General features: G+C 45.7%; 1 protein-coding gene across 2 annotated transcripts; it reads left to right on the forward strand.

Annotated features, from left to right (window-relative positions):
• The first annotated feature begins 18 nt into the window (after positions 1-18).
• Positions 19-20,215, forward strand: AFMID (arylformamidase). 2 transcript variants are annotated; one of them, XM_036835371.1, is made up of 11 exons: positions 19-217; positions 2,123-2,213; positions 12,614-12,718; positions 12,800-12,848; positions 13,923-14,008; positions 14,104-14,176; positions 14,363-14,460; positions 14,712-14,790; positions 14,899-15,040; positions 15,250-15,354; positions 19,845-20,215. In XM_036835371.1, exons 1-11 carry the CDS (start codon positions 158-160, stop codon positions 19,875-19,877), a joined length of 921 nt encoding a protein of 306 aa, XP_036691266.1. In that variant the 5' UTR covers positions 19-157; the 3' UTR covers positions 19,878-20,215. The 2 variants fall into 2 exon arrangements, with proteins under 2 accessions (XP_036691266.1, XP_036691267.1); XM_036835372.1 differs by lacking the exon at positions 2,123-2,213 and having other exon boundaries at positions 12,610-12,718.
• The last annotated feature ends 5,747 nt before the right edge of the window (positions 20,216-25,962 follow it).

Consider the following 25,962-nt stretch of genomic DNA (forward strand, 5'->3'; position numbering starts at 1 on the left):
CTCAGCCCGCCCCCTCGTGGGAGGGACCGGGAACGCGCGCAGCAGGTTCAGCTCACCAGGGCGGTGGGCGCGGCTCCCAGGGGCGGGGCCTGACCGGAGTCCCGCCCTCCTGGCATAAAAAGGCGGCCCGGGCGCCTGTCGGCTCGTACACAGCGGGATGGACGGCTTGGGTGGAGGTCCCAAGTGTGGGGCTTCCTGGAAGAGGATGTCTAAAGAGGTAGGCGGATCACTGGGAGAGGCTGGGGCTGAGGAGTGTGGTTCAGAGATGAGATGGGGGTTGAGAGAAAAGTTGAGAACCACTTCTGTGGGCGCCGTTGATAGCCTACTGTGTGCCAGCTCCCAAAAGCTTTAGCACTGTGATTTATTGATATTTTACTTCTCGCCACAGGTAGGCTTTTGGTAGCCTGATTTTAAGGGTAGAGGAAATGGAAGCCCTGACTATGTTTTTTTACTTTTTTTTTTTTTTTGGCCGCACTGCGCGGCATGCGGGATCTTAGTTCCCTGACCATGGATCGAACCCGTGCCCCTGCAGTGGAAGCGCGGATTCCTAACCACTGGACCGCCAGGGAAGTCCAGCCCTGGCTATGTTAATATCCATAAACCGGGATGAGGTTGGGGCCGAAGTTCCGGACCCTAATCTGAGGTTGTGCAATGTGTGGAAGATGTGTCAGACCTGAAGGGGTAAACACCAGAGGGCTGGTATTTACTGCGGGATGGTTATAAGGGTTAGAAACGACATATGCAAAGCATTTGTTATGCTTATCATTCAGTTATAATTTCCTAACTAGTTTTCCTACATTTCAGGTAGTGGTTCTTTCTCTGGTCACGGACGCATCTAAGAATGTGGTGACAGTTACAGATACTGCCCCCAAGAAATCCTAACCTCTCTCTTTCGGTCTCTCTCTCTCTCTGTCTGTCTGTCTCTCTCTCTCTCTGTCTCACACATAGACACACACACACACCCCTATAATACCAGAACACTTTCAGAAACCCATTGCATTATCATTATTATAAATAATAGCAATAATAAAAGATGATGATGATAGCAGTCACAGAGTGTGCGAGGTATGACTGCAAACATCCGACGGGCATAGATTGTACAGATCCAAAGACCCCTGGCCAAGAACCCTGTTCAATGGAAAGAGGGGGAAACCCACGTTTGAGTGGTTAGCTTGACTTCATTTACATGCCTTATAGCTTTCAGCCTCACAAGAGATACAGCCTCACAAGGCTGAAAGCTGTAAGTGAATGTGAATGAAGTAAAGTACTATTGTTTTGCCCATTATACAGATGAGGGAACTGACTGTAAGTAAGTTGCCCAGGGTAAGAGAGCCTGCAAGTGATGGAGCTTGGATGGCACTCAGCCCATCTGATTCCAGAGCCCAAGACCTTTCCATGAGGCCACCTGTCTTCAAATTTTCCAGTCCAGCCTTCACCTGTTTTTTTTGTTGTTGTTGTTTTGCCTCTGAGCCCTTTCTCCAAAACCTGGTTCCTTATTACTTTCTGCGTTAAGTCTGAACATCTTAGCTTGGCGTTCAAGACCCTCCACCCCCCAGCCCCCGCTTCCCAGCCTCACCTCTGTGTTTCAGCAATCTGGCTGGTCAACATTTCCAAACTGACCTTTGATTCCTTCCTCTTCACCTCTGTTTCATTGATTGTGCTGCGTCCACCTGCAGTCAGAATCATACCTTTTCAGGGAAGATCAGCTCTACATCACTTTCTCTGCAGTGGCCACCCCAGCTCCCTGGCTTCCTGTGGTCTTAGCTGCTGTAGAAGTGGTACCCATGATGGCATTAACTGGGACAGATCTATGGGACCTCATTTCCCTGTAAGGCTGTACCGCTGGTTAAAGGCATGGCCATTGCTCTAGACCATGGATCTGGCAGCATCTGCAATGTCGTATCTGAAACACCTAATTAGTTAGTGGGGGGAGAGTGGGGAGTGGGTTGCCAGGCTGGAGACTGGAGGGGCTTGAAGGAAGCTAAGGGCATCTATGAGCGCCCGAGGTATCAGGGAAGGGGCTTCTCCAGGCCGAGAGGAGCATCCAGGCACGCGGAGGGGCGGGAGTACAGTCTGCGCGGAGGTCAAAGGTCTTATGGAACTTCGTGTCTGTGTCCCGTAGGAGCTGGAGAATCAGTACTCCCCCAGCAGATGGGTCGTCCGACTGGGAGCAGAAGAGGCCTTGAGGACCTACTCACAGATAGGAAACGAGGGTACGGGGGGATCTCTCTGTGGCCGCTTCAGGTGGACTTTAGCATGTGGCAGTGTTTCAGGATGCCGGGGCGGGGAGGAGGAGCCTCCCAGCCCCCGCCTCTCGGGACAGTTCCCAAAGTCCAGGCACCTCACCTGCTCGGGGCCAGGCGCCCAGGAGCCCTTGCTGCAGGGCTGCCAGAGGCAGGGCAGGGGCAGTGACCCTGCTCAGCCAACCTGCCAACTATGCCCAGGCCCTAAGGCCACAGTGGCCCAGGGAAGTGGAGTGAAAAAAGGAATGTGGCTGCTGAATGTGGGATGTTGTTGCTATCTACAAAAAGCAAAGAAGTCTTTTTTTTTTTTTTTTCTTTAGAGAAATCAGGGCTTGGGAATCTGTAAGCTAGTGAAGTCTCAAGGTTAATTCCCGTCCCAACCCTGGGTCTCTAGAGTGTTGTGCTGCCACCTTTTGAGCTGGGCTGGGCAGGCGGGCTCCGCGGGGGATGTGTGGGCGACGGAGCAGCCAGCCTCGCCTCCAAGTCGGAAAACTGGATGTTGGCAAATGAGCTTTGTTTCAGCAGGCTGACCGGAGCTCCCGGGGTTGGTGGTTCTGTACACTAAGATAACCCAGCTGGAGGGACAGGCTAGTGGGGGTTTATTCCAGCACATTTCAGCGCCCTCCCTGTCCTGATAGGGGGTGGAGCTGTGTCCTGGGCACTTCAGAGTCCCCTACTGTGCCTAGCTCTGCACCAAATATGTCTCTATATACTCTATATATTTGAGTGTGCAGAGAAACCTACATGAACTGGTAGAAAACCTGTTTGTCTATCAGAATTGTCTTGAGGGAGAAAAGAGCTGACCCTGTAGAGAAAGGGAGTCTCTCATAAGAAGCAAGGGCTAAGAAGAGACTCTGAGGCTGTTGCCCTCAGAGACTGTCTTTACCAATCCCTCCTGAGAAGCCCTATGGACAGCCTTACATTCACATCCTACCTCCCTTCCTATTTACGATGCTCCAGCTGGCCCAGAGGTGCCACAGGTGCATCTGCCCCATTTCATTGGTGAAGAAGGTGAGACAACAGGGGTCATTAGGGCCAGGCGAGTGGGCAGAGCCATGCATGCGCAGGGTTGGAGGCTGTCTCTATTGGAAATGTTGATATTTCTTTCATCATGGACTTTTTGGCATTAATTTTGATTTTTAAAAATATTGCACTCAAAAAAAAAAAAAATATTGCACTCAAATATTATCTTTGTATTGGTCAGCTCAGGCTGCCATAACAAAATGCTATAGACTGGGTGATTTAAACAATAGGAATCTCTTTCTCCCAGTTCTGGAGGCTGAGAAGTCCAAGATCAACGTGCCAACTGAAAAAAGAAAAAGAAAAAAAAAGGTGCCAAGTGATTTGGTTCCTTGGTGAGGGTACTCTTCCTGGCTTGCAGATAGACCCCTTTCCCCTGCATCCTCACGTGGCAGAAAGAGAGAGAAAGAAACGCTTGCTCTTCCTCTTCTTATGAGGCCACTAATCTCATCACAAGGGCTCCACCCTCATGACCTCAACTAAACCTAATTACCTCCCAAAGTCACAATCACATTAGGGTATGAATTTTTGGGAGGCACAAGCCTTCAGCCCATAACGATCCTCATTACTGAGTCTTTGGTGCCCCGCCCCATGCTGTGCCTGAGGTAAGTGTCTCACTCACCCCATCCTAGTCCTGCATGATGAGGTTAAATAACTCACCCAAGCACACGTGGCTAGGGACAGCCACCACTTCCCAGAGCTGAGCTTCCAGGTAAGAGGGGAGCAGGCTGACAAGGGGTGATGACAGGCAGGTGGAGTTGGTGGGTGCCCGCCAGCTGCCTCTCTTGGTGGAGTTCTCCAGACCTCTGGACTTGCAGATTGCCTCCTTGGAGTCAAACTCCCAGGAGATGGCGAAGGAATGTAAAGCGGAAAAAATGAATAATGGAATCCCCCGCCAACCCAGAAAACCTCTCCACAAAGGTAGAAGAGAAAGAAAACATGATTTTTAATTGAGTAAGGAGATTGCAAAACCAGAAAGAAACCTCACCCTTTTATACAGCTGGGCTTATATCCCTAGAGCATGCCTGTTCTCAAAATCAGCATACCTGTGTTCAAGCAAGAGGACCTGAGGGCACTATCTACTGCACTAATCTGTCCTAATTCCATAAGGGTGGCCATCTGTGTTTGCAAATTGCCTTTATCCAGAGGAAGACAAGAAATTCCCATATCCTTAAGGCAAGAGGTGGTTTTGCAACTTGGAGCCAGGTGCCTGCAGAAGTTAGGGTCCTGCCCTCCCATGGGGTATCTTGCTCGATAATTATATTTAAAAGGGAAAGCTCCCAGATCTTTGAGAAGAACGTTCCTAGGTTGTAAAACTGGCAAGAGACTCTTTCAGCTTTAAAAAATATTTACATATGGGGAATTCCCTGGCAGTCCAGTGGTTAGGACTCCACGCGGAGAGCCGGGGTTCAGTCCCTGGTATGGGAACTAAGATCCCACAAGCCGTGCAGCGATAGATAGATAGATAGATAGATACATAGATAGATAAAATATTTACACACATTCCCAAAGGGGTAGAGAAAGGATATTTGATGAGGTCTCCTAAAAATAAATGCTCTAAGAAAAGGGAGGAAGGTAAACTCTCTTTTCCTTTTTTGCACTACGGAGAATGAAATTGTTTTTCTTTTGATCTATATTCATTCTAACAGTGTCGACCTGTAACTTGCAGTGGGGACTGCCCTCTTCCAATGAGTAGGTCACTTTTATCCTCCACCAAGGCCTGGCCTCTCTCAGGCTGGGCACCTGGGGACAGCTGCGTGAGCACGGGCAGAGGGAGGTTTGAAGAACTGTTTCCTCTACCAGTAGCTATTAAATTTGATTAACAAGACTCAGTAAAAACACATTGTACAAGAAGCTAAAGGAGGTATATGTATAACCCGGCTTGGGGCACAGTTCCAAACTCCCATTCCCCCAAACCACGCCTCGCCCCAGGAGCACCAATCACCAGTGAGGTGGGTGGGGCCTCGTGATTGACAGCCCCTGCGACTGAGAGCCTCTCTGAGGTCCCCTCCTGCCTTTCAAGGCTGGGATTGTGCTTTTTCCTCTCCATCAGAAAAACCGAAGGAAGAAAACAAAAGCACACAAAATACAGGCCCCAATTTTGTTTTACTGTGATAAAATACACATAACATAAAATGTACCACTTTAACCATTGTAAAGTGTACAATTCAGCAGCATTTAGTACATTAACGATGTTGTACAAACATCTCCTCTATCTGGTTCCAACACATTTTCGTCACCCCAGAAGGAAAGCCCCTACCCGTTAAGCAACCCCCTGGCAACCACTGACTGCTTTCTGTCTCTATGGATTTTCCTATTCTGGACGTTTCATATAAATGGAATCCTACAAGATGTGGTCTTTTGTGTCTGGTGGCTTTCCCTTAGCATAATGTTTCCAAGGTCCATCCATGTTGTAGCAAGTCAGTGCTTCATTCCTTTTTATGGATGAATAATTTTCCATTGTATGGATGGGCCACGTTTTGTTTATCCATTCATCCGTTGATGGACATTTGGGTTGTTTCCACCTTTTGGCGATTGTGGAAAGTGCTGTTGTGAACATTCATGCACAAGTTTTTGTTTGAAAGCCCTAATTTCTTATTAAGTTCAATAGACACAGCCATTCTACCAAACTGCATGTATTCCAAATGTTTACCTCCACCTTTTTACTTAGTTCGTCATGGACCAGTAGCAAACAGTGTGGGGCACCCATTGTCCACAGACCACATTGTAATAGCCCTGCTCTGCACTCTCTGAGGTTGGCTATTTTTAGGCAACAATTGTTTTCTGATTACAAAAGGAGCATTTGCTGATTGAAAAGGATTTTAGAAAATAAAACCGTCAATAATTGTCACCCATTGTTAACACTGGGATGTGGTTTCTTCTAGTCTCTTTTTTTCTCCTAGGAGAAAGCCTTCTGTATTTATAATGTGCAATCTTGTTTTTAATAGCATGAACAGCCTTAAAAATTATTTCTAGAAGAGATACTATGTATAAAATAGAGAAACAACAGGATATATTGTATAACACAGGGAAATATAGCCATTGTTTTGTCATAACTTTAAATGGAGTATAATCTATAAAATGTTGAATCACTGAGTTGTACACCTGAAACTAATATACTATTGTAAGTCAACTACACTTCAATTTTAAAAATTCTTTCTAACCCAAAAGAATTGAAAATAAGTTCTCAAACAAGTACTTGTACACACATGTTCATAGCATTACTCACAGTTGCCAAAAGGTGGAAACGGCCCAAATGTTCATCCACAGATGAATGGATAAACAAAATGTGCTATGTCCATACAATGGAATAGTTTTTGGCCCTAAAAAGTAATGAAGTACTGATACATACTAGAACATGGATGGACCCTGAAAACATAATGCTCAGTGAAGGAAGCCAGGAACAAAAGGTCACATTTATGTGAAATGTCCAGAATAGGGAAATCCATAGGAACAGAAAGCAGTTAGTGGTTGCCAGTGTCTGGGGTAAGGGGGGTTTGGGGAGATGCTGCTTAACGGGTAGGGGGTGTTCTTCTGGGGTGATGAAAATGTTTTGGAACTAGATAGAGGTGATGGTTGCATGACATTGTGAATGTGCTAAGTGCCACTGAATTGTTCACTTTAAAATGGTTAACTTTTAAAAATTTGTTTATTTATTTTTGGCTGTGTTGGGTCTTTGTTGCTGCACAGTCTTTCTCTAGTTGTGGCGAGCGGGGGCTACTCCTCGTGGCGGTGCGCGGGCTTCTCATTGTGGTGGCTTCTCTTGTTGTGGAACACAGGCTCCAGGCGCGCAGGCTTCAGCAGTTGTGGCACACGGGCTCAGTAGTTGTGGCTCGCGGGCTCTAGAGCGCAGGCTAAGTAGTTGTGGCGCACGGGCTTAGTTGCTCCATGGCATGTGGGATCTTCCTGGACCAGGGATAGAACCTGTGTCCCCTGCATTGGCAGGCGGATTCTTAACCACTGCGCTACCAGGGAAGTCCCTAAAATAGTTAATTTTGTTATGTGAGTTTCACCTCAATAAATTATTTTTAATCTTTCGCAGCACTACCTCTTCTCTCTGTCTGTCCATCTGCAAATCCTCATGCCCCGGGGGCACGGGGCACCGTGCTAGGTGCTGGGAAGAAGGGGGAGCCTTTGTCTTCTCTCCTGACCCCTCCCCTCTCCACTTCTTCAGCCTGTGCCACTCTGCTGGTTTCCACTCCCTCCTCCTGGGAAACTTGGTTTTTCTCTGACTTTGGTTGTCACAGATTTGGCTACGAACTCACTGTGACTGAGCCCCAGAACCCCACCCCACTGACCTCCCCCAGCTTCTCCAGCTTGTCCACTGGTTCTGGCAGACACTCCCTCCCCATTTGTGTTCACTGCTCTAAACATCCCATATTCTACATATTCATCCCTCCCCCCCTCCCTGCCCACTCCCTAGGAGCCACTGATCTTTTCACTGTTTCCATGGTTTTACCTTTTCCAGAATGTCCTAGAGTTGGAATCATACACTATGTAGCCTTTTCAGATTCTGGCTCATTTTTATAGCATATGTTACCACCTGACATCTTTCTGTAACTGCTTGTCCCCCACACTAAGGGGTAAGCCACATGTGATTTGGATTTTTTTTATTATTTTGTCACTATGATATTCCAAAATGGGCACAGGCTGCTGCTTATATAAGTATTTGTTTGCTAAATGAATTAAAAGACTGGGGGAGAATAGTTCTGAAAGTAGATGGAGGCTGATGGGCCCCAGCCTCCTCTTAAATTGCTGCCACAGGCGTGATGAACCCTTGTCTTCAGCTTTCCGTGACTGTCTGATGGGTCTCCCCGCCCCACGCCTGCATTAGTCTCTAGGGACTCTGGCCCCTGCTCCCCCTAATTGCTCTAACACAACGCTCAGTTGGGTCCAGGGACCTGGAGTTTCTCTCTGTAAGAGCTGTGACACTTTGAACGGTGACTGATAGAAACCGAAGTTTTGCTTTTTCAAAACAGGAAGTTTGTAATAGGGTTTATGCCGAGGTGTCTTGTTGAAACCCTCCTGCGCTGCCTGTAGGTGCAGCGCCTGGAGGGCTGGCGGGATTCACGCTCTGGAGGAGGCAGTGGGTCCCCCCATTCTCTGTCCTCGCAGCCAGCTGCCCGCCATCACCGTCACGCCACCTCCTGAAGAGAGGCAGTTTCTCTGGCTCAGGGTCGGTTGGGTTTTTTAATACTGGAGGAGACTTTTTTATGCATGATAACGAATATCGATAGCTGCTTGGTTTTAATTGCTCTTCAGCTTAGGGCATAAAATTTGCATCATCTTTTTCTTAGTTTTGGCACAGCATAAATCTTGTTGGTCCACGTACACTTCCAGGACCCTTGCATTAATTAAATTGCTCCCCTTTGCTGAGCCTGCTGTGTTGACGAGCTTGTCGGGAACAAACACCTTCACACAGTGCTGGTGGGAGGGTGGTTGGCAAATCCCTCAGAGAAGGAGAGCAGGGGAGCTCCAGGGCCTTTGGGGGGAGTGTGGGGGCTGTTATGGACCGAATTTTGTGTCTCCCCAAAATTCACATGTAGAAGCCCTAACCCCTACTGTAGCTGTGTTTAGAGATGGGGCCTCTAAGGAAGTAATGAAGGTTAAATGAGGTCATAAGGATGGGGTCCTGATCCGGTAGGATTATTAGAAGAGACACAGAGGGTTCCTCTCCCTAGAGAGGGGGAGAGCTCCTCCCAAGCACAAAGAGGCCACGAGAGCGCACAGCGAGAAGGTCATCTGCCACCCCCGGGGAGGGACCTCACCAGACATCACCCCAGCTGGCACCTTGACCCTGCCTTCCAGTGTCCAGAACTGGGTGAAATAAATGTCTGTCGTCGAAGCCCCCCCCACTGTATGGCATTTCGTTAAGGCAGCCTCAGCAACTAAGACAGGAGGCTCAGATTGAATTTGCGCCTCAGATCAACAGGATGTGATGCTTGTTATACCCGGCGCACACGTGTGGCTGGAGGGAGTCCTGGTGAAAGCAGGGGAGTGGAGAGGGACTGTCCCTGCTTCCAAGGGCGTAGTGAAGGGGATCCAGGGTGGTCTCAGTAGGGGTGGGGAGAAGACTCAGGATTCAGGATAAGCAGAGAGGGAGCCAGGAGTATTTACTGGTGATCAGATGTGGTTTGTTTGGCCTAAAAACTGTCACTACTGGTTAAATAAATTAAGGTGCAGCCATAGGATGGAATAGCAAGTTAACTGTTTATGAAAAAAAGAAAAGAACGAGGAAGCTGTCTATGTACCGATTGGGAAAGCTCTCCAAGAAATAGGAAGTGAAACAGGCAGGGCAGAAATGTATTTCATACGCTGCCCTTTGGATTAAAGGGAGAGAGAGTCCATATCCGTATTAATAATAACAGTCACCTTGGCAGGGTTATTTCATGCAAATGCCTGTTGTATATTTTTTTAACCATATAAACATATTATTTCTTCAAAAGAAAAATGAATGGCATTTCATTTATTTTTTAAGTTAATGCTCAGATAGCTCATAACTTTCACAGATTAAATTCCCGTCAACTTTTCAACGCAACTTACATGATGTGATGAAATTCTGAAAAAAGCACTTCAAGTTATAATCGCAAATGCAATGCATTTGATTTGCTTAACAGAATCTCCTGGTTCTAATCAAGTAAAACGTACCTATTTAATAATGGATTGATTCAGTTAAGTGTGTCCTGCAGAGTGGTCTGCACCCAGCGTGGCACCTGGGGGCAGGTGAAGCCTGTTTGGGTCTGATCCTTGTAGAAGTCACACATCAGGCTCTGAGCAGTTGGTCGCTTGAAGCTTTAGGAGATGGGAAGCCCCCTTCCACCCCTCCATGGGAGAGGGAGTGGGAGCCCACAGAACACAGCCTCGTCCCTCTCCTAAGAAGCCTCCCCCTGGCCTTGTTCCCTCACTCAAGGGTGGGGTGTTGGTGATGGCAAAATTGGTTTTTCAGCCACCTCACCTGTCCTGCAGAGGCAGCCTCGTCCCTGCTTTTGGCACGTGGGAAACTTGGCATCTGCCATCATTTTTATTTCTCTTGGCCTTGAGCGGTCCAGCAGAAATGGGGGCGGCCCATTTTAACAGTTATTCACACTTGCATAAACACAATCTATGCAAACTATCTTCATCTACCTAGTTTGCCCTTTCTGGAATTGCAGAATCACCCAACCCAAGGGAGCCCTGATGGGTATTTTTGGGAAGGGGCCTGTGGGCGGGGGGACCGTGGCCACCGAGGTTGGGGATCTGGAGGCTTCCAGGAACATGGATCCCAAGTTGAAGGTCTCTTCCCACCAATCTTCAATATCAGAAAGATTTCAGTGTTCGTGCTGTATGGTATTTGTGTAACCTGCTTTCGCTCTTTACATGGCAAAATACTCTCCCTCCAGTATTTCCTTTTTGATTAATGCATTTTGGGTCCTGTTTATGTAATCCTTGCCTAGTCCAAGGTCATTAGGATTTCCTATTTTCTTTTCTAAAAGCTTTATTGTCTTTGCTTTCACATTTAAAGCTGTGGTCCATCTGGAATTGTTCTGGTGTGGTGTGAGGTAGGGATCAAGAAACTTTTTCTTTCTTCTTTCAGATATTCAATTGACCCAACACTACTTACTGAAATATTTATTCATTACATAATTTTCTTTTTCTTTCTTTTTTTTTACACACTTTTCTTTTTTAAGATTAATTTTTATTGGAGTATAGTTGCTTTACAATGTTGTGTGAGTTTCTGCAGTACAGCAAAGTGAACCAGCTATACATATACATGTATCCCCTCTTTTTTGGATTTCCTTCCCATTTAGGTCACCACAGAGCATCACAGTTTTCTTTTTTTTTTTTGGCTGCACCACACAGCTTGCGGGATCTTAGTTCCCTGACCAGGGATTGAACCCAGGCCCTCGGCAGTGAAAGTGCGAGTTCTAACCACTGGACCACCAGGGAATTCCCTACACAATTTTCTTTTAAGTGGTTATGATGTACCAGGTCCTGGGTGTACAGAGGTGGGCAAAGCAAAGCCCTTGTCTTCTCAGAGCTTATGTTCTAGTTAGGGTGACAGACAGACAGTAAACAAGTAAAAAATATATGAAGGATTAATGAATGCTGGGATAAAAAATAAAGGAGAGAAAGGGGATATACCATAATGTACTTTACCTGTTTTCTATTGTAGATCACTTGGGCTGTGTCCAATGTTTTGCTGTCATAAATAGCATTAGTGTGGACATTTTTTTTTTTAATTATTTATTTATTTATTTATTTAATTTATTTATGGCTGTGTTGGGTCTTCGTTTCTGCGCGAGGGCCTTCTCCAGTTGCGGCAAGTGGGGGCCACTCTTCATCGCGGTGCGCGGGCCTCTCACTATCGCGGCCTCTCTTGTTGCGGAGCACAGGCTCCAGACGCGCAGGCTCAGTAGTTGTGGCTCACGGGCCTAGTTGCTCCGCGGCATGTGGGATCTTCCCGGACCGGGGCTCGAACCCGTGTGCCCTGCATTGGCAGGCAGACTCTCAACCACTGCGCCACCAGGGAAGCCCAGTGTGGACATCTTTAAAACAAGCCCTTAAGAATATTTCTGATTATTTCCTTATAACAAATGTATGGATAAGGACTTATGCATCAAGGAATATGATCTTCTTGGGCTTTGATACATATTTCCAAGTTGCCCCCCAGGAAGAACTTACCAGTTTACACTCTCTGGCACCCAGTGGTGGAGGGAGCTGAGCTTCCTGGGTTTCAGTGATGGAAGTGGGGCCTTGAGGGGACATTGTTTACTGCAACATGAACATACAGAGTCCCATCCCACCTCTAGGCCTTTGCCTTTGGTATTTAATTTACTTATGGTAAATTACATAAATGTACTTCCTCCTTTCTCCTGACCCCAGTCCTAGCCAATTTTCACATCCCTCTGACCTCTCCCATCATGGCACTCAATTATATATTCATATTGTTTTATTATCTATTTATTTCAAGTGATTTTATATCTTAGTTCCTAGAAGGTTATTTTTCCAAATACTTGGAAATGTTTATACTTCCCAGAACACATAGCCAAGTGTAACACACATAATAAGCATGTAATAAAGTAGTGGTCGAAATGGTGCCTATCAGAACTGCCAGCTCACCAGAGACAGATGTCACAGGTAGTACTGGCCCCCACTTGGATGGGCCAGTCTGATTTCTTTGTAACTATGCACCTGTGGGATGCTTCAGACCCCAGCCCCGATTACCATGAGGACTTGGGGAAGCACTGATAGCTGGAGCTAACTGGTCAACCCAAAGGGGCTTTCGGCAAAAAGGTTTCTGCCTGAAATAAAATAGAGGTTGCTGCTGCCTGAGGTTGTGCTGACAGCGACTTGTCCATTTCTGGAGACAGCTACCAAGAGGGCCCAGGCCACCGGGAGGAACCTGCTCGATGTCCCCTATGGAGACGGCGAAGGGGAGAAACTGGACATCTACTTTCCTGAGGCAGTGTCTGAAGGTAAGCGGGGGCTAGTGGTCCCCCTTGGATCTCAGCTGGGAGCCCTGCCTCGGCCTACATGCCCTTTGTTTTGTCCTACAGCCTTGCCATTCCTCGTGTTTTTTCATGGAGGATACTGGCAGAGCGGAAGGTGAGTCAGGGGATTTGGATGAATGGAGAAAAAGGGAGATTCATCTTTGCCTGGACTCTCCATTTCCTAGGGCTGCTGCAACAACTTACCACAAACTTGGGTGCTTCCAACAACAGAAATGTCTTACCTCACAGTTCTGGAGGTCAGAAGTCTGAAATTCATCAAGGTGTGGGCAGGGCCGCGCTCCCTCCGAAGGCTCTGGGGGAGGACCCGTTCTCACCTCTTGCAGCTTCTGGGGGGTCCAGGTCTTTCTCGCCTTGTGGCCGCATCACTTCAACCGCAACTTTCGTCTTCACATGGTCTTTGTGTGTCTGTATTTCAATCCTCCCTCTCCTTTCTTTTACAATGTCACCAGTCATTTGATTTAAGGCCAATCCTAAATCTGGGATGATGCCATCTCAAGATTCTGAATTATATTTGCATAGCCCCTATTCCAAATAGGGTCACATTTGCAGGTACTGGGGTTTAGGATTTGGACATGTTATTTGGGGGGACACTATTGGATCCACTATACCCAGTGAAAAGCCTGTTCAGTCTACTCTAATCAAATGGAAAACCACAGTGACTAACCATCCCAGTTTGCTCAGAACTGAGTGGTTTCCCAGGACCTGGGGCTTTCAGTGGTAAAAAAAGAGAGAGTCCCAGGCAAACTGGGACCACAGGTCATCCTAAGATAAGCAGAGGGGAATTTGGGATCTTCAGGGACACTGTTGTTCCCTAGGATCTTACTAAGGAGTTGCCTGTTATAGGATCTACTGCCCTTCAAGCATATCATCTTAATGCTACATTTATTGCATTTTTACCCTTTGCTTTGTGAAGCTCTCTACATGTCTCACCTCCTTCAATTCTCAAAAACAGCACCCTAAGGGAAAGAACATAATCGTTCCTATTTTACAGAGGAGGAAATCAGGCTTAGAGGTTAAATATAGTCTCTAGTTTGTGGTAAGGACAAAGCCCCCCTTCTTCCCTTACTGCACCAGGTCAGAGAGGGGCAGTGCTCTGGGTGGACAGGCCACAGAAGCAGCCTAGTGACCAAGTGGCCTCCAGTTGTCATGTCTTTGTCTCCTTCTGCAGTAAAGACTCGTCAGCCTTCATGGTCAGCCCACTGACAGCACAGGGAGTGGCTGTGGTGATAGCGGCTTATGACATTGCCCCCAAAGGTAACGAGGGTAGTCTTGCAGGTGCAAGGGCTGGTGGGCTTTGGAGGGGAGAGGGCCCCCGGCGGAGCCTGACATAGCTCCTACCCTCTGCACAGGCACCCTGGACCAGATGGTAGACCAGGTGACCCAGAGCATCGTGTTTGTCCAGAAAGAGTATCCAGGCAACCAGTGGGTATCACTGTCGATTTTCCTTTTGTCAGACTGAGTGGGAGGACAGTGGATTAAGCTTCTTGGATGCAGCCCAACTGCCCCCTCTGGCTTTGGAGCAGAGGGCAAATTGGGGCTCCTTGATACTGGCCTGTTGCTTTGGTTATACTGAATGCAAACCCAGCTCTCTGCTCTGACCCACGCAAGGGGAATTTACCTGTGCGGACACTCAGCTGGGGCCCACCTCGCCGCCATGATGCTCCTGGCCAACTGGACCAAGCGTGGAGTCACGCCCAACCTCAAAGGTTTCCACGGGGACTGAGCCTGGCTGGGCAGCGTTCACCCTCCCCTGATGGGCCTGAGGGTCTGTAACAGCTGCTTGAAATTTCAACAGCTGTGAGTGGCTTGACCTCGGGGCTTTGAGCCTGGGGAGCAGGGCCTGCTTTGCTTCTTCTCTGCCCCCTATCCTGGTCTTGCCGCACTGGCCCTGGAGGCGGGCTGGCCCCATCTTGCCCCACCTGCAGCCTGGCTCTGTGACTGTCCTTTACCTTCACAGGCTTCTTCCTGGTGAGTGGGATCTATGACCTGGAGCCTGTCATGCACACCTCTGAGAACGCCCCTCTCCTCACAACCCTGTGAGTCACTTGTCCCCTCGTCCCCCAGCTGGCCTGCAGCCTGCGAGGAGGGCCAGGGGTGCAGCAAAGGCTGCTCTCTGTCCTGACCACACCTACTCCCTGCACCAGGGAGGACGCTCAAAGGAACAGCCCACAGTGGCGCCTGAAGACAAGCCCAGCGCAGCCTGTGGACCCAGCCTGCCGCGTCCTGGTGACTGTGGGCCAACACGACAGCCCCGAATTCCACCGACAGTCCAGGGAATTTTATCAGGTACCCCCAGCACCCTGCTTTTGGCTCGAGGTTGAGGGTCATGCAGTCTCATTATCTTCCTGTTTATTTCACCCAAACGGACCCCACGATACCAGTCATTTCTTCAATAAATACTTAGCACCTGGTATGTGCCAGGCAGCTGCGAGAGCCCCTCTCCCCCCAACCCCCCGCAGCCTCATGCTTCCTCTCCCCTCGTTTCTCCTACTCAGACTCTGCGCCGAGGAGGGTGGAAAGCCTCCTTTGAAGAGCTCCACGACGTGGATCACTTTGAAATCCTTTGGAACCTAACCCAGAAGGACTACGTGCTCACCCAGGTGGGGCGCATCCCTTCACTGTGGACAGAATGCGTCCTGCTGTAGCCCCTACACATAAGGTGTGGTGGCCAGGCAGGGGGCATGGAGAGTCACCTCTCTGGCTCTTTGGCGTCCAGGAGGTTGGGGGACTTGACGATAGGGATTGAGTGCCACGCTTGCTTCCTGTACTTCACCTCCCTCTGAAACAGCCCCAGGTGACCTGCAAAGGCTGGTCCTGGGCACACAGGTGGGATCTGCATGGGGCTGTGGTGTGGATGGGGACAGGCAGGTATGAGAAGGTATTAGCCTGTTTGCGTGTAAGCATAAAAGCAACACCAACTCCGTGGGGAAAGGAGGGATGGAGTTGACCACATAAATGTTTATTACAATTTTAATGTGGAGAATCCTTTTAAAAGTCTAAGGATGAAAAGGAACCTTCCTACACTGTTGGTGTGAATGTAAATTGATACAGCCACTATGTAGAACAGCATGGAGGTTCCTTAAAAAACTAAAAATAGAGTTACCATATGATCCAGCAATCCTACTTCTAGGCATATACCTGGAGAAAACTATAATTCAAAAAGATACATGCACCCCAGTGTTCATAACAGCACTATTTATAATAGCCAAGAAGCAACCTAAATGCCCATCAACAGATGAATGGATAAAGATGTGGTATATATATATATGTATATATATATTAGCCATAAAAAAGAATGAAATAATGCCATTTGCAGCAACATGGATGGGTCTAGAGATTATCATACTAAGTGAAGTAAATCAGACAGAGAAAGACAAATATCTCATGATATCACTTATATGTGGAATCTTAAAAAATGATACAGGGACTTCCCTGGTGGTGCAGTGGTTAAGAATCCGCCTGCCAATGCAGGGGACAGGGGTTTGATCCCCAGTCCAGGAAGATCCCACATGTCGCGGAGCAGCTAAGCCCGTGCAGAGCAACTAAGCCTGTGCGCCACAACTACTGAGCCCGCGTGCCACAGCTACTGAAGCCCACGCGCCTAGAGCCCATGCTCCGCAACAAGAGAAGCCACCACAATGAGAAGCCCGCGCACCACAACGAAGAGTGGCCCCCGCTCGCCGCAACTAGAGAAAGCCTGTGCGCAGCAACGAAGACCCAACGCAGCCAAAAACTAAATTAAAAAAACAAATTAAAAGAAAAAAATGATACAAATGAACTTATTTACAAAACAGAAATAGACTCACAGACATAGAAAACAAACTTATGGTTACCAAAGGGGAAGCGGGGGGGATAAATTAGGAATTTGGGTTTAACCTATACACACTACTATATATGAAATAGAAAACCAACAAGGACCTACTGTATAGCACAGGGAACTATATTCGATATCTTGTAATAACCTATATTAGAAAAGAATTTGAAAAAGAATATATATATTATATATATATATAACTTAATCACTTTACTGTATACCTGAAACACTGTAAATCAACTATATTTTAATTTATTTATTTATTTTAAAAAAATTTTACTTATTTATTGGCTGCACCAGGTCTTACTTGCGGCATGCGTGCTCTTAGTTGCGGCATGTGGGATCTAGTTTCCTGACCAGGGATCAAACCTGGGCCCCCTGCATTGGGAGCATGGAGGCTTAACCACTGGACCACCAGGGAAGTCCCGACTATACTTCAATTTAAAAAATTATTTTTAAAAAGTCAAAGGCTAGATTGGGGAAAATATTTGCCATGGACCCGGAAAATATACAGTTACTACTTCTTTTCTTTTTTTTCTGGGAAAGTGGGTACCTGATTAACTTTACTTTTTTTTTTTTTATATTTACTTCTTTTTCCTCCAGTTTTATTGAGATATAATTGACATACAGCACTGTATAAGTTTAAGGTGTACAGCACAATGATTTGACTTACAAACATCATGAAATGAACCACAATAGGTTTAGTGAACCTCCATCATCTCACAGATACAAAAGAAAAGAAAAAAAAGTATTTTTCCCTTGTGATGAGAATTCTTAGGATTTACTCTTAACAACTTTCATATATAACATAGAGCAGTGTTAATTATTTTTTTAAAGGCTTTTTTAAAAAATTTAAGTAATTAATTTATTTATTTTTGGCTGTGTTGGGTCTTCGTTTCTGTGCAAGGGCTTTCTCTAGTTGCGGCGAGCGGGGGCCACTCTTCATCGCGGTGCGCGGGCCTCTCACTACCGCGGTCTCTCTTGTTGCGGAGCACAGGCTCCAGACGCGCAGGCTCAGTAGTTGTGGCTCACGGGCCTAGTTGCTCCGCGGCATGTGGGATCTTCCCAGACCAGGGCTCGAACCCGTGTCCCCTGCATTGGAAGGCAGATCCTCAACCACTGCGCCACCAGGGAAGCCCCGAGCAGTGTTAATTAAATTTATCATGTTGTACATTACATCCCGAGTGCTTCTTTATCTTCCAACTGGAAGTTTGTACCTTTTACCACCTTCCTCCAATTCCCCCTCCCCCCCACTCCCAATTAGTTGCCACCTCAATAGGACTTTTTTTCTAAATATTTTTTAAAATTATTTATTTACTTATTTATTTATTTTTGGGTTCATTGGGTCTTCGTCGCAGTGCACGGGCTTCTAATTGCGGCAGCTTCTCTTGTTGTGGAGCATGGGCCCTAAGCACGCTGGTCAGTAGTTGTAGCACGCTGGCTTCAGTAGTTGTGGCATGCAGGCTCATTAGTTGTGTCTCACAGGCTCTAGAGCGCAGGCTCAGTAGTTGTGGCTCACGGGTTTAGTTGCTCCACGGCATGTGGGATCTTCCTGGACCAGGGCTTGAACCCGTGTCCCCTGCATTGGCAGGCAGATTCTTCACCACTGTGCCACCAGAGAAGTCCCTCCATAAGGCTTTTATAGCGTTCAGTTTTAATTCACATAGTTAATATCCTTACCACACAAAGTGCACTTTCAAATCAATAACAACAGTTCTTTTTTTAAATTGAAATTTAGTTGATTTACAATATTAGTTTCAGGTGTGTAACATAGAGATTTAATATTTTTATATAGCCTATACTCCATTTAAAGTTATTATAAAATATTGGCTATATTCCCTGTGCTGTACAATATAACCTTGTAGCTTATTTATTTTATACATAGTATCAGTAGTTTGCACCACTTAATAAGAGCAGGTCTTATTTCTCTTTAAGAACAGAAATAAATAGAAAAAACGGACAAAAAATAAGTGATAATTCAAAAAGAAATATAAATGGCCAGTAAACCTGGGGGAAAAGTAAGCTGCATTAGTGATCATAGGAATGTAACTGAAATGGGACTTCCCTGGCGGTCCAGTGGTTAAGACTTCGCCTTCCAATATAGGGGGTGCAGGTTCAATTCCTGGTCGGGGAGCTAAGATCCCACATGCCTCACGGCCAAAATACCAAAACATAAAACAGAAGCAATATTGTAACAGATTCAGTAAAGACTTTAAAAGTGGTCCACATCCAAATCTTTAAAAAAAAAGAAAGAAAGAAATGTAACTGAAAATGAGTCCTTTCCCACCTCTCACAGGAAATGTTCTAGTTATAATAGTGCCCAGCGCTGGTGAAGACACAGTGAAGGGGGCCTCCCCCACCCCATCCTGAGGGTGGGAGCACACGTTGGCCTGGTGTTTCGGGAGTGCAGCCTGGCAATATGGACCCAAATCCACTGACCCAGTAATTCTGCTGCTTGGAATTTGTCTTCAGGATAATCAGAGAAACATAGAAAGATGGTCTCTGTAGCTTTATTAATGTTCTAAACTTGGAAATAACCTAAATGTCTAATGAGGTTAAATTATGATATAATCAGGTAACAGAGTGAAGTTTGTGAAAATTAGTTAGGACATGTCAAATTGCTTCAGAGGTAAGAGCAAAAACACAAAAATTAACTGGCCTAGTATCTTCCTAGTTTTATGATACATAGATAGCTAGACCCTTAGAGGCATATATATGCATCCGAAAAAACCGTTTACCAGTGGTGTTACAATGGATTTTAAAAATCAATTTCCACATTTTCTACCATGAACGTGTATTACTTTTTTTTAACTGGGGAAAAACAAGCACCCAATAAATGACATCTCTTAAAGAAACCTAATAAATATTTTAGATTTGGAGGACCATATGGCCTGTGACAAAACTACCCAACTCTGCCATTTTTGTTCAAAAGCCACCAGAAACAATTCATAGGTGAATAAATGTGGCTTTGCTCCAGTAAAACTGTACTTATGGATGCAGAAATTTGAATTTTATGGAATTTTTACATGTCACAAAAATATTTTTTTGATTTTTTTTCCAACTGTTTAAAAATGTAAAGCCATTCTTAGCTCATGGGTCATACAAAAATGGGCAATGAGTGGGCGACATTTCAAGTGAGAGATGGAAAAGGACTCATTTAAATTACGTTTCTGTGATCGAAAATGTAGCCTGTTTCTTTAATCAAATTCCTCCCAAGAGATCCTCACAAGAGCCTCTCCAACTCTGGAGCTTTTGTATCTTTCCCTCCTGCTGCAGATTATTTTGAAAACAATCTTCCAGGAGTCCTGATGACACCTGAACCCCCGCCGCCAGCATGCACCCCGACTTGTGAAACTTCTCCCAAGGGCTCGACTGCTTCCCATTCTTGCCGGCCTCAGCTTTCCCTGTGCCCAGCGGCGCCTCTGTTTGTCCACCCACCCCGGCCAGGGTCCATTCCCCTCACTGCTCTGAACACGAGTACAAATCTCCATGGCCTGCCCCTGGCCTGGATCCAGCGGGTTCCAGGGAAGGTCTGGCCCAGGTCCACGCCCTGTGTGATACCCAGAGTCTGGCCCCCAGTCTGCTGAGAGGGTGAAACAAAAGTGACAACTCCCAACCAAAATGAAGAGGAAGAGCTCCCCAAACCAGTTTTTGTTCTGTGTTTTTGTTTCACTCCTTTGTCTACTCTGTCCTGGGCTCCACCTGACGTCTGGATTCGTCCCGGAAAGCCGTGGGATTTTATCCTTGGGGCTAACACCTTGACTGACAGGACAGTGACATCCACAGGTAGGACACACTTCCTCTGCCACTCCCCCCCCACACACAGGGGTGTGTGTGCAGTTAGTTCCCAAGGAGCCAGCTGGGTCCACCCACCATCCACCGCACCCCTCTCTCACCCACTCTGAATAGCTAGCAGTTCAAGAATGATTGATTATAGCGAAAATAGGTAATAGCCTAAATATGCATCAGTAGGGAGTAAGTACATCTGAGCAGCCGACCATCATTAGAAAGAGGTCTGTGTTTATAACTGGGGACACCTCCAAGACATACTATTACCTGACGAAGTGCAAGATGCTCAGCGATGCAATATAGTACCATCTCAACAACATTACCTCATACTCACAAAATGACATGTTCCTATGTGTGCACACGAGTGTGTGAATGCAGAGAAAAAGTTTGGGGAGGCTCCACACCTAACACCTCTGCTGCCCTCTGGGGAGGGAAGTGGCATTGGGAACATGAGGAGGGAGTGTTTTGGCTTTATCTGGATTCTTTGGACCTTTTAGGATAAGAATGTAATGAGGCAAAAAACCCCTAATGAGACCTAATTACAATTTAAAAGCTTTTGCACAGCAAAGAAAACCATCAACAAAATGAAAAGACGACCTACTGAATGGGAGAAAATATTTGCAAATGATATGATCGGTAAGGGGTTAATATCCAAAATATATAAACAGCTCATATGACTCAACATCATAAAGACAAACAAGCCTATTAAAAAATGCACAGAAGAACTGAATAGACATTTTTCCAAAGAAGATATACAGAGGGCCAACAGGCACATGAAAAGATGCTCAACATCACTAATCATCAGGGAAATGCAAATCAAAACCACAATGAGGTATCACCTCGCACCTGTCAGAATGGCTATCATCAAAAAGACCACAAACAAATGTTGGCAAGGATGTGGAGAAAAGGGAATCCTCCTACACTGTTGGTGGGAATGTGAACTGGTACAGCGACTGTGGAAAACAGTATGGAGTTTCCTCAAAAAACTGAAAATAGAACTACCATATGACCCAGCAATTCCACTCCTGGATATATACCTGAAGAAAATGAAAACATTAATTCAAAAAGATACATGCACCTCAATGTTCACAACAGCATTATTTACAGTTGCCAAGATATGGAAGCAACCTAAGTGTCCAACAACAGATAACTGGATAAAGAAGATGTGATATATATACACACACATACATATAGACAGAATGTAATACTACTCAGCTATAAAAAAAAGAATGAAAATTTGCCATTTTCAGTAACATAGATGGACTTGGAGGGCATAAGTGAAATGAGTCAGAGGAAGACAAATACTGTGTGTTATCACTTATCTGTGGAATCTAAACAGTAAAACAAATTAGTGAATATAACAAAAAAGAAACAGACTCACAGATCTAGAGAACAAACTAGTGGTTATCAGTGGGGAGAAGGAAGTTGGGAGGGGCAAGATAGGGGCAGGAGATTAAGAGGTATAAACTATTATGTACAAAACAAATAAGCTACAAGGATATATTGTATAGCACAGGGAATATAGACAATATTTTATAACAACTATAAATGGAGTATAATCCTTAAAAATTGTGAATCACTATGTTGTACACCGGAAAGTTATATAATATTGTAAATCAACTATACCTCAGTACAATTTCAGTAAATGGCTCAGATAAAAAATATGCATACGTATATATGTGTGTGTATGTGTGTGTGTCTGGAGAGAGAGAAAGGAAGAGAGAGAGTGAGAATGATAACAGAAATAGGCAAAAAGTAAATAGAATATCTGAATAAAGGGTACGGGAGTATTCCTTGTACTATTCTTGCAACTTTAAAAATGATAAAATTACGGAATTCCCTGGTTGTCCAGTGGTTAGGACTCAGTGCTTTCACTGCCGGGGCTCAGGTTCAATCCCTGATCAGGTAACTAAGACCCCGAAAGGCAGGTGGTGTGGCCAAATATATATATATAGATAAAATTAAAAGTTACCAAAAAGTTGTGACATTAAAAGAAGAGAAGTCAGCAGTGCCCCCTGGAGCTGGAGGACTAAGGATGTGAGAGGCGCCACCCACCCATCCCTGCAGCTTGGGAAATGAGTTCAGAACACCCTGTTTCCACACAAAAAAAGGACACAGATTTTTTTCCCTAGGCAGCAGATTACCTTTGCTGGAACACATGCTTTGAGGAGGGAAAGGGGAAGTTTACCCTGGGGTCCACCCACCCTCACCTGGTTTTTCCCTACTGTCCTGTACGTTTGTCACCGTGGTGGCCCTGCCCCTGGACCCGCTGGAAGGCAGCCCTCCAGGACCCCCAGGTCTGGGTGGTCAGCAATGTCCTCGGGGATTTAGAGCTCCTTCCCTTCCCTGTCCCTTAGTCCTTAGAGCCCATCTGGAGTTTCCATGTGGCGTCTGAGAGTTTTATAGAGCCCTATAAAACTCTCTCTTCTGACTTCGTGGAGCAGGCAGGGCGTCTGCACCCCGTCTGGTTACCTAGCACCCAGCAGCTGCTCATGGATCAGTTCCTGGAGCCTGGCTTCCATCCTGGACTCCCTGTCCTTTCCAGACTTCTGCCAGCGGCTCCGGGTCTCCGTTTATTGGCCCGTAAAAGAATCTGGCTGGAGCAGGAATAGGCAGACAGATACAGGGACAGAACTGAGACTGCAGAGCTAGGTGCCAGCACATAAGGGAGTTTGGCATGATAAAGGTGGTGTTTCAAACCCACTGTACAAAGCTGTTTATTGAACAGACGGTGTGGCTGGATCTTGGAAAACATAAATCCAAACCTTTTCACACAGCTTCCAGGACACACTTTTGGAAGGATCAAAGGCCAAAAAAACCCAAACCAGAAAAAATCTTCAATCAATATCTTTCGTAAGTCATCTCAAGAGTGGAACAAACCTTTCTAAGCATGGCAAAAATACAAAAGATACCAACCAGATACAGAAAAGAGAAGTCAGAAAGAAAATGAGTGATAGATAAATATGACTGCATGAAAATGTTAAATTTCTGCAGGAAGAAAAAACCACATGACAAACAAAAAACAACAAACTGGGTTGGGATGGGGGGACATGACACATGAAGTCAAGTCCCTTATGTGTAAAAACTCTCTCCAAGCAATAGGAAACGTATCAGTAACCCAACAGAAAAGTGGGCAAAGATATGAACAGGCAATTCACAGAAAAGAAATTTAAGTGACTAGTAAATTGAGAAAAGAGGATCACCCTCCCTTGTAAACAACGAGACACAACCTAAAGCAAGCACATGTTTTGCATTCTCAGCTGAGACAAGATCAAAACGTTTGATGTTTAGGCAGTGTTGTCCAGAAATGAGCTCTTAAGGAGTCAGAGAAAGTGGTTTCGATCTCACATTAACAAGGGGGACCTTTGACCCTAAAAACATAGCAACTAATAAAACCAACGCAGCCCGACCCTCCCCACCACCCCTGTGTGGATTTCTCTGTTAACGGCTCTGTGTTTTTCTCTCCCTACTCTGTTTCACAAAATTGCTCACAGTTTTCCTGTGAATTAAGCTGAGAAATAAATCCAAGCTACCAGCTTCTTATCCAATTCATAATGACAGTTACTGGTAGAACTGAACAAAACAAAATTAATATGGCAGTGGCTAAAACCACACATGGTAGGGACTTCCCTGGTGGTCCAGCGGTTAAGACTCTCCACTCCCAATGCAGGGGTCCCAGGTTGAATCCCTGGTCAGGGAACTAGATCCCACGTGCTGCAACTAAGACCCAGCGCAGAGAAATGAATAAATAAATATTTAAATATTTTAAAAAAGAAATAAACAAAAAACTGCACATGGTAAATGTCTTTACTAAAGCTGATATAAGCCTCAAGGTTTTTTTTTTAGCTACTAAATTTAGATGTTAAAAAATGGACCCCAGGGCTTCCCTGCTGGCACAGTGGTTAAGAATCCGCCTGACAATGCAGGGGACACGGGTTCGAGCCCTGGTCCGAGAAGATCCCACATGCCACAGAGCAACTAAGCCCGTGCGCCACAACTACTGAGCCTGCGCTCTAGAGCCTGCGTGGCGCAACTACTCAAGCCTGCGCTAGAGCCCGTGCTCCGCAACAAGAGAAGCCATGACAATGAGAAGCCTGCACACTGCAACAAAGAGTAGCCCCCGCTTACCGCAAGTAGAGAAAGCCTGCGCGCAGCAACAAAGACCCAACGCAGCCAAAAATAAATAATTGGAAAAAAAAAAAACCTTATGGAAAAGACCTAATCAGTAAAATAAAAATTTAAATGGTAAAAGTTGGAATATGTTGGTGCCAAATAGAAAATGAATCACAGAAATACATTGACTTGATGGTGTTTAATCCAGAAGATATATATTTTTATTTATTTATTTATTTATTTATTTATTTATTTATTTATTGGCCACGCCACCAGGGATTGAACCTGTGCCCTCGGCAGTGAAAACACCGAGTCCTAACCACTGGACCGCGAGGGAATTCCCTGGAAGATATATATTTTTATACAGATGTTATCAGTATTGATAGAACTCTGATTAAAATATCCTAGGATGAAAAAGGCAGGGTCAACATACACCCAGACAAGATGGCGAAGCAAACCGTGTCCTGGTCTGATGATTGTGAGGACAGGTTGGCTGTATTAAAAAATGTTGAAAAGACACACACACACTTTCCCAGCAATCCTGCTTGCAGATGTTTATGCTACAGGCATAGTTGCACATGTTTGTGTGTCTATTTGCTGTAGTACAATTCATAATAGCAAAAAAAAAAAAAAATTGGAGATACCCAATGGGAAATTGGTTAATTGGAATTAGGGTAGACCATCCAATAAACACCATGCAGATATTATAAAACGTGTTGAGATCTCTAGGTGCTGATAAAGCTGAGATGTGCTGTTACCTGAAAAGACAGGATGCCAAGTGGTGTATGCACGCATGCACACACACACACACACACACACACACACATCTGGAAGTATACATAGAAACTGCTGAAAAGTTTCTTTCTGCTACAGGTCTTGGGGGAGAGGAAGACTTCCTTCCCATTGCATGATTTTTGCTTTTACAGCATTGATGTGTCACTCTTACAGTAGAGGAAAAATGTGTTCACAAAAGTTTTGGTGAGACTAGATGGCCATAAGGTAATATCTAGCATTGATGTTTTATGATCTCAAAACAGTTTTGTCTGATCATCACGGTATCTATCAGGATTTGTTGCCAACTATTTGAAAATCCAGAAAGTTCACATAAAAATGCAAATTTGCCTTTGTGATTTGCCTTTGGAATCTCCAGAGTGATAAGAGCGTCTTTTGTTCTAATGAGCAACCCCTAGATGCTTCTGGCTGGGGCTGGTGGCCAGAAAGACCAAGCCTTCATTAGAAGCTTGGAGCTTTCAGCCCCACCCTCCCAATCTTCAGGGAGGGGAGAGGAGCTGGTGATTCAATTAATCACCAAAGGCCAATGATTTGATCACCCAAGCCTGTGAAACCTCCATAAAAACCACTTAAAGTCAGGTTCATAGAGCTGTTAGGCTGGGGCGTCTGCATGAGGCTAGGCACCAGCTACACAGGCCTGCTGTGAACCCAGGCTGGCTGTGCCTACAGGCAGGTGCCTGCTCCCTGGGCTCCCATTTCT

The sequence above is a fragment of the Balaenoptera musculus genome, chromosome 20 (genome assembly GCF_009873245.2).
Source record: "Balaenoptera musculus isolate JJ_BM4_2016_0621 chromosome 20, mBalMus1.pri.v3, whole genome shotgun sequence".
NCBI classification, from domain to species: domain Eukaryota; kingdom Metazoa; phylum Chordata; class Mammalia; order Artiodactyla; family Balaenopteridae; genus Balaenoptera; species Balaenoptera musculus.

What these genes read in the sequence shown, in the direction of transcription:
- AFMID (XM_036835371.1), top strand. Translation starts at nt 158, where the DNA reads ATGGACGGCTTGGGTGGAGGTCCCAAGTGTGGGGCTTCCTGGAAGAGG. An exon ending in AAAGAGTATCCAGGCAACCA is followed by an intron (nt 14,177 to 14,362) that starts GTGGGTATCACT and finishes GACCCACGCAAG; the next exon opens with GGGAATTTACCTGTGCGGAC. An exon ending in AGGACTACGTGCTCACCCAG is followed by an intron (nt 15,355 to 19,844) that starts GTGGGGCGCATC and finishes CTCCTGCTGCAG; the next exon opens with ATTATTTTGAAAACAATCTT.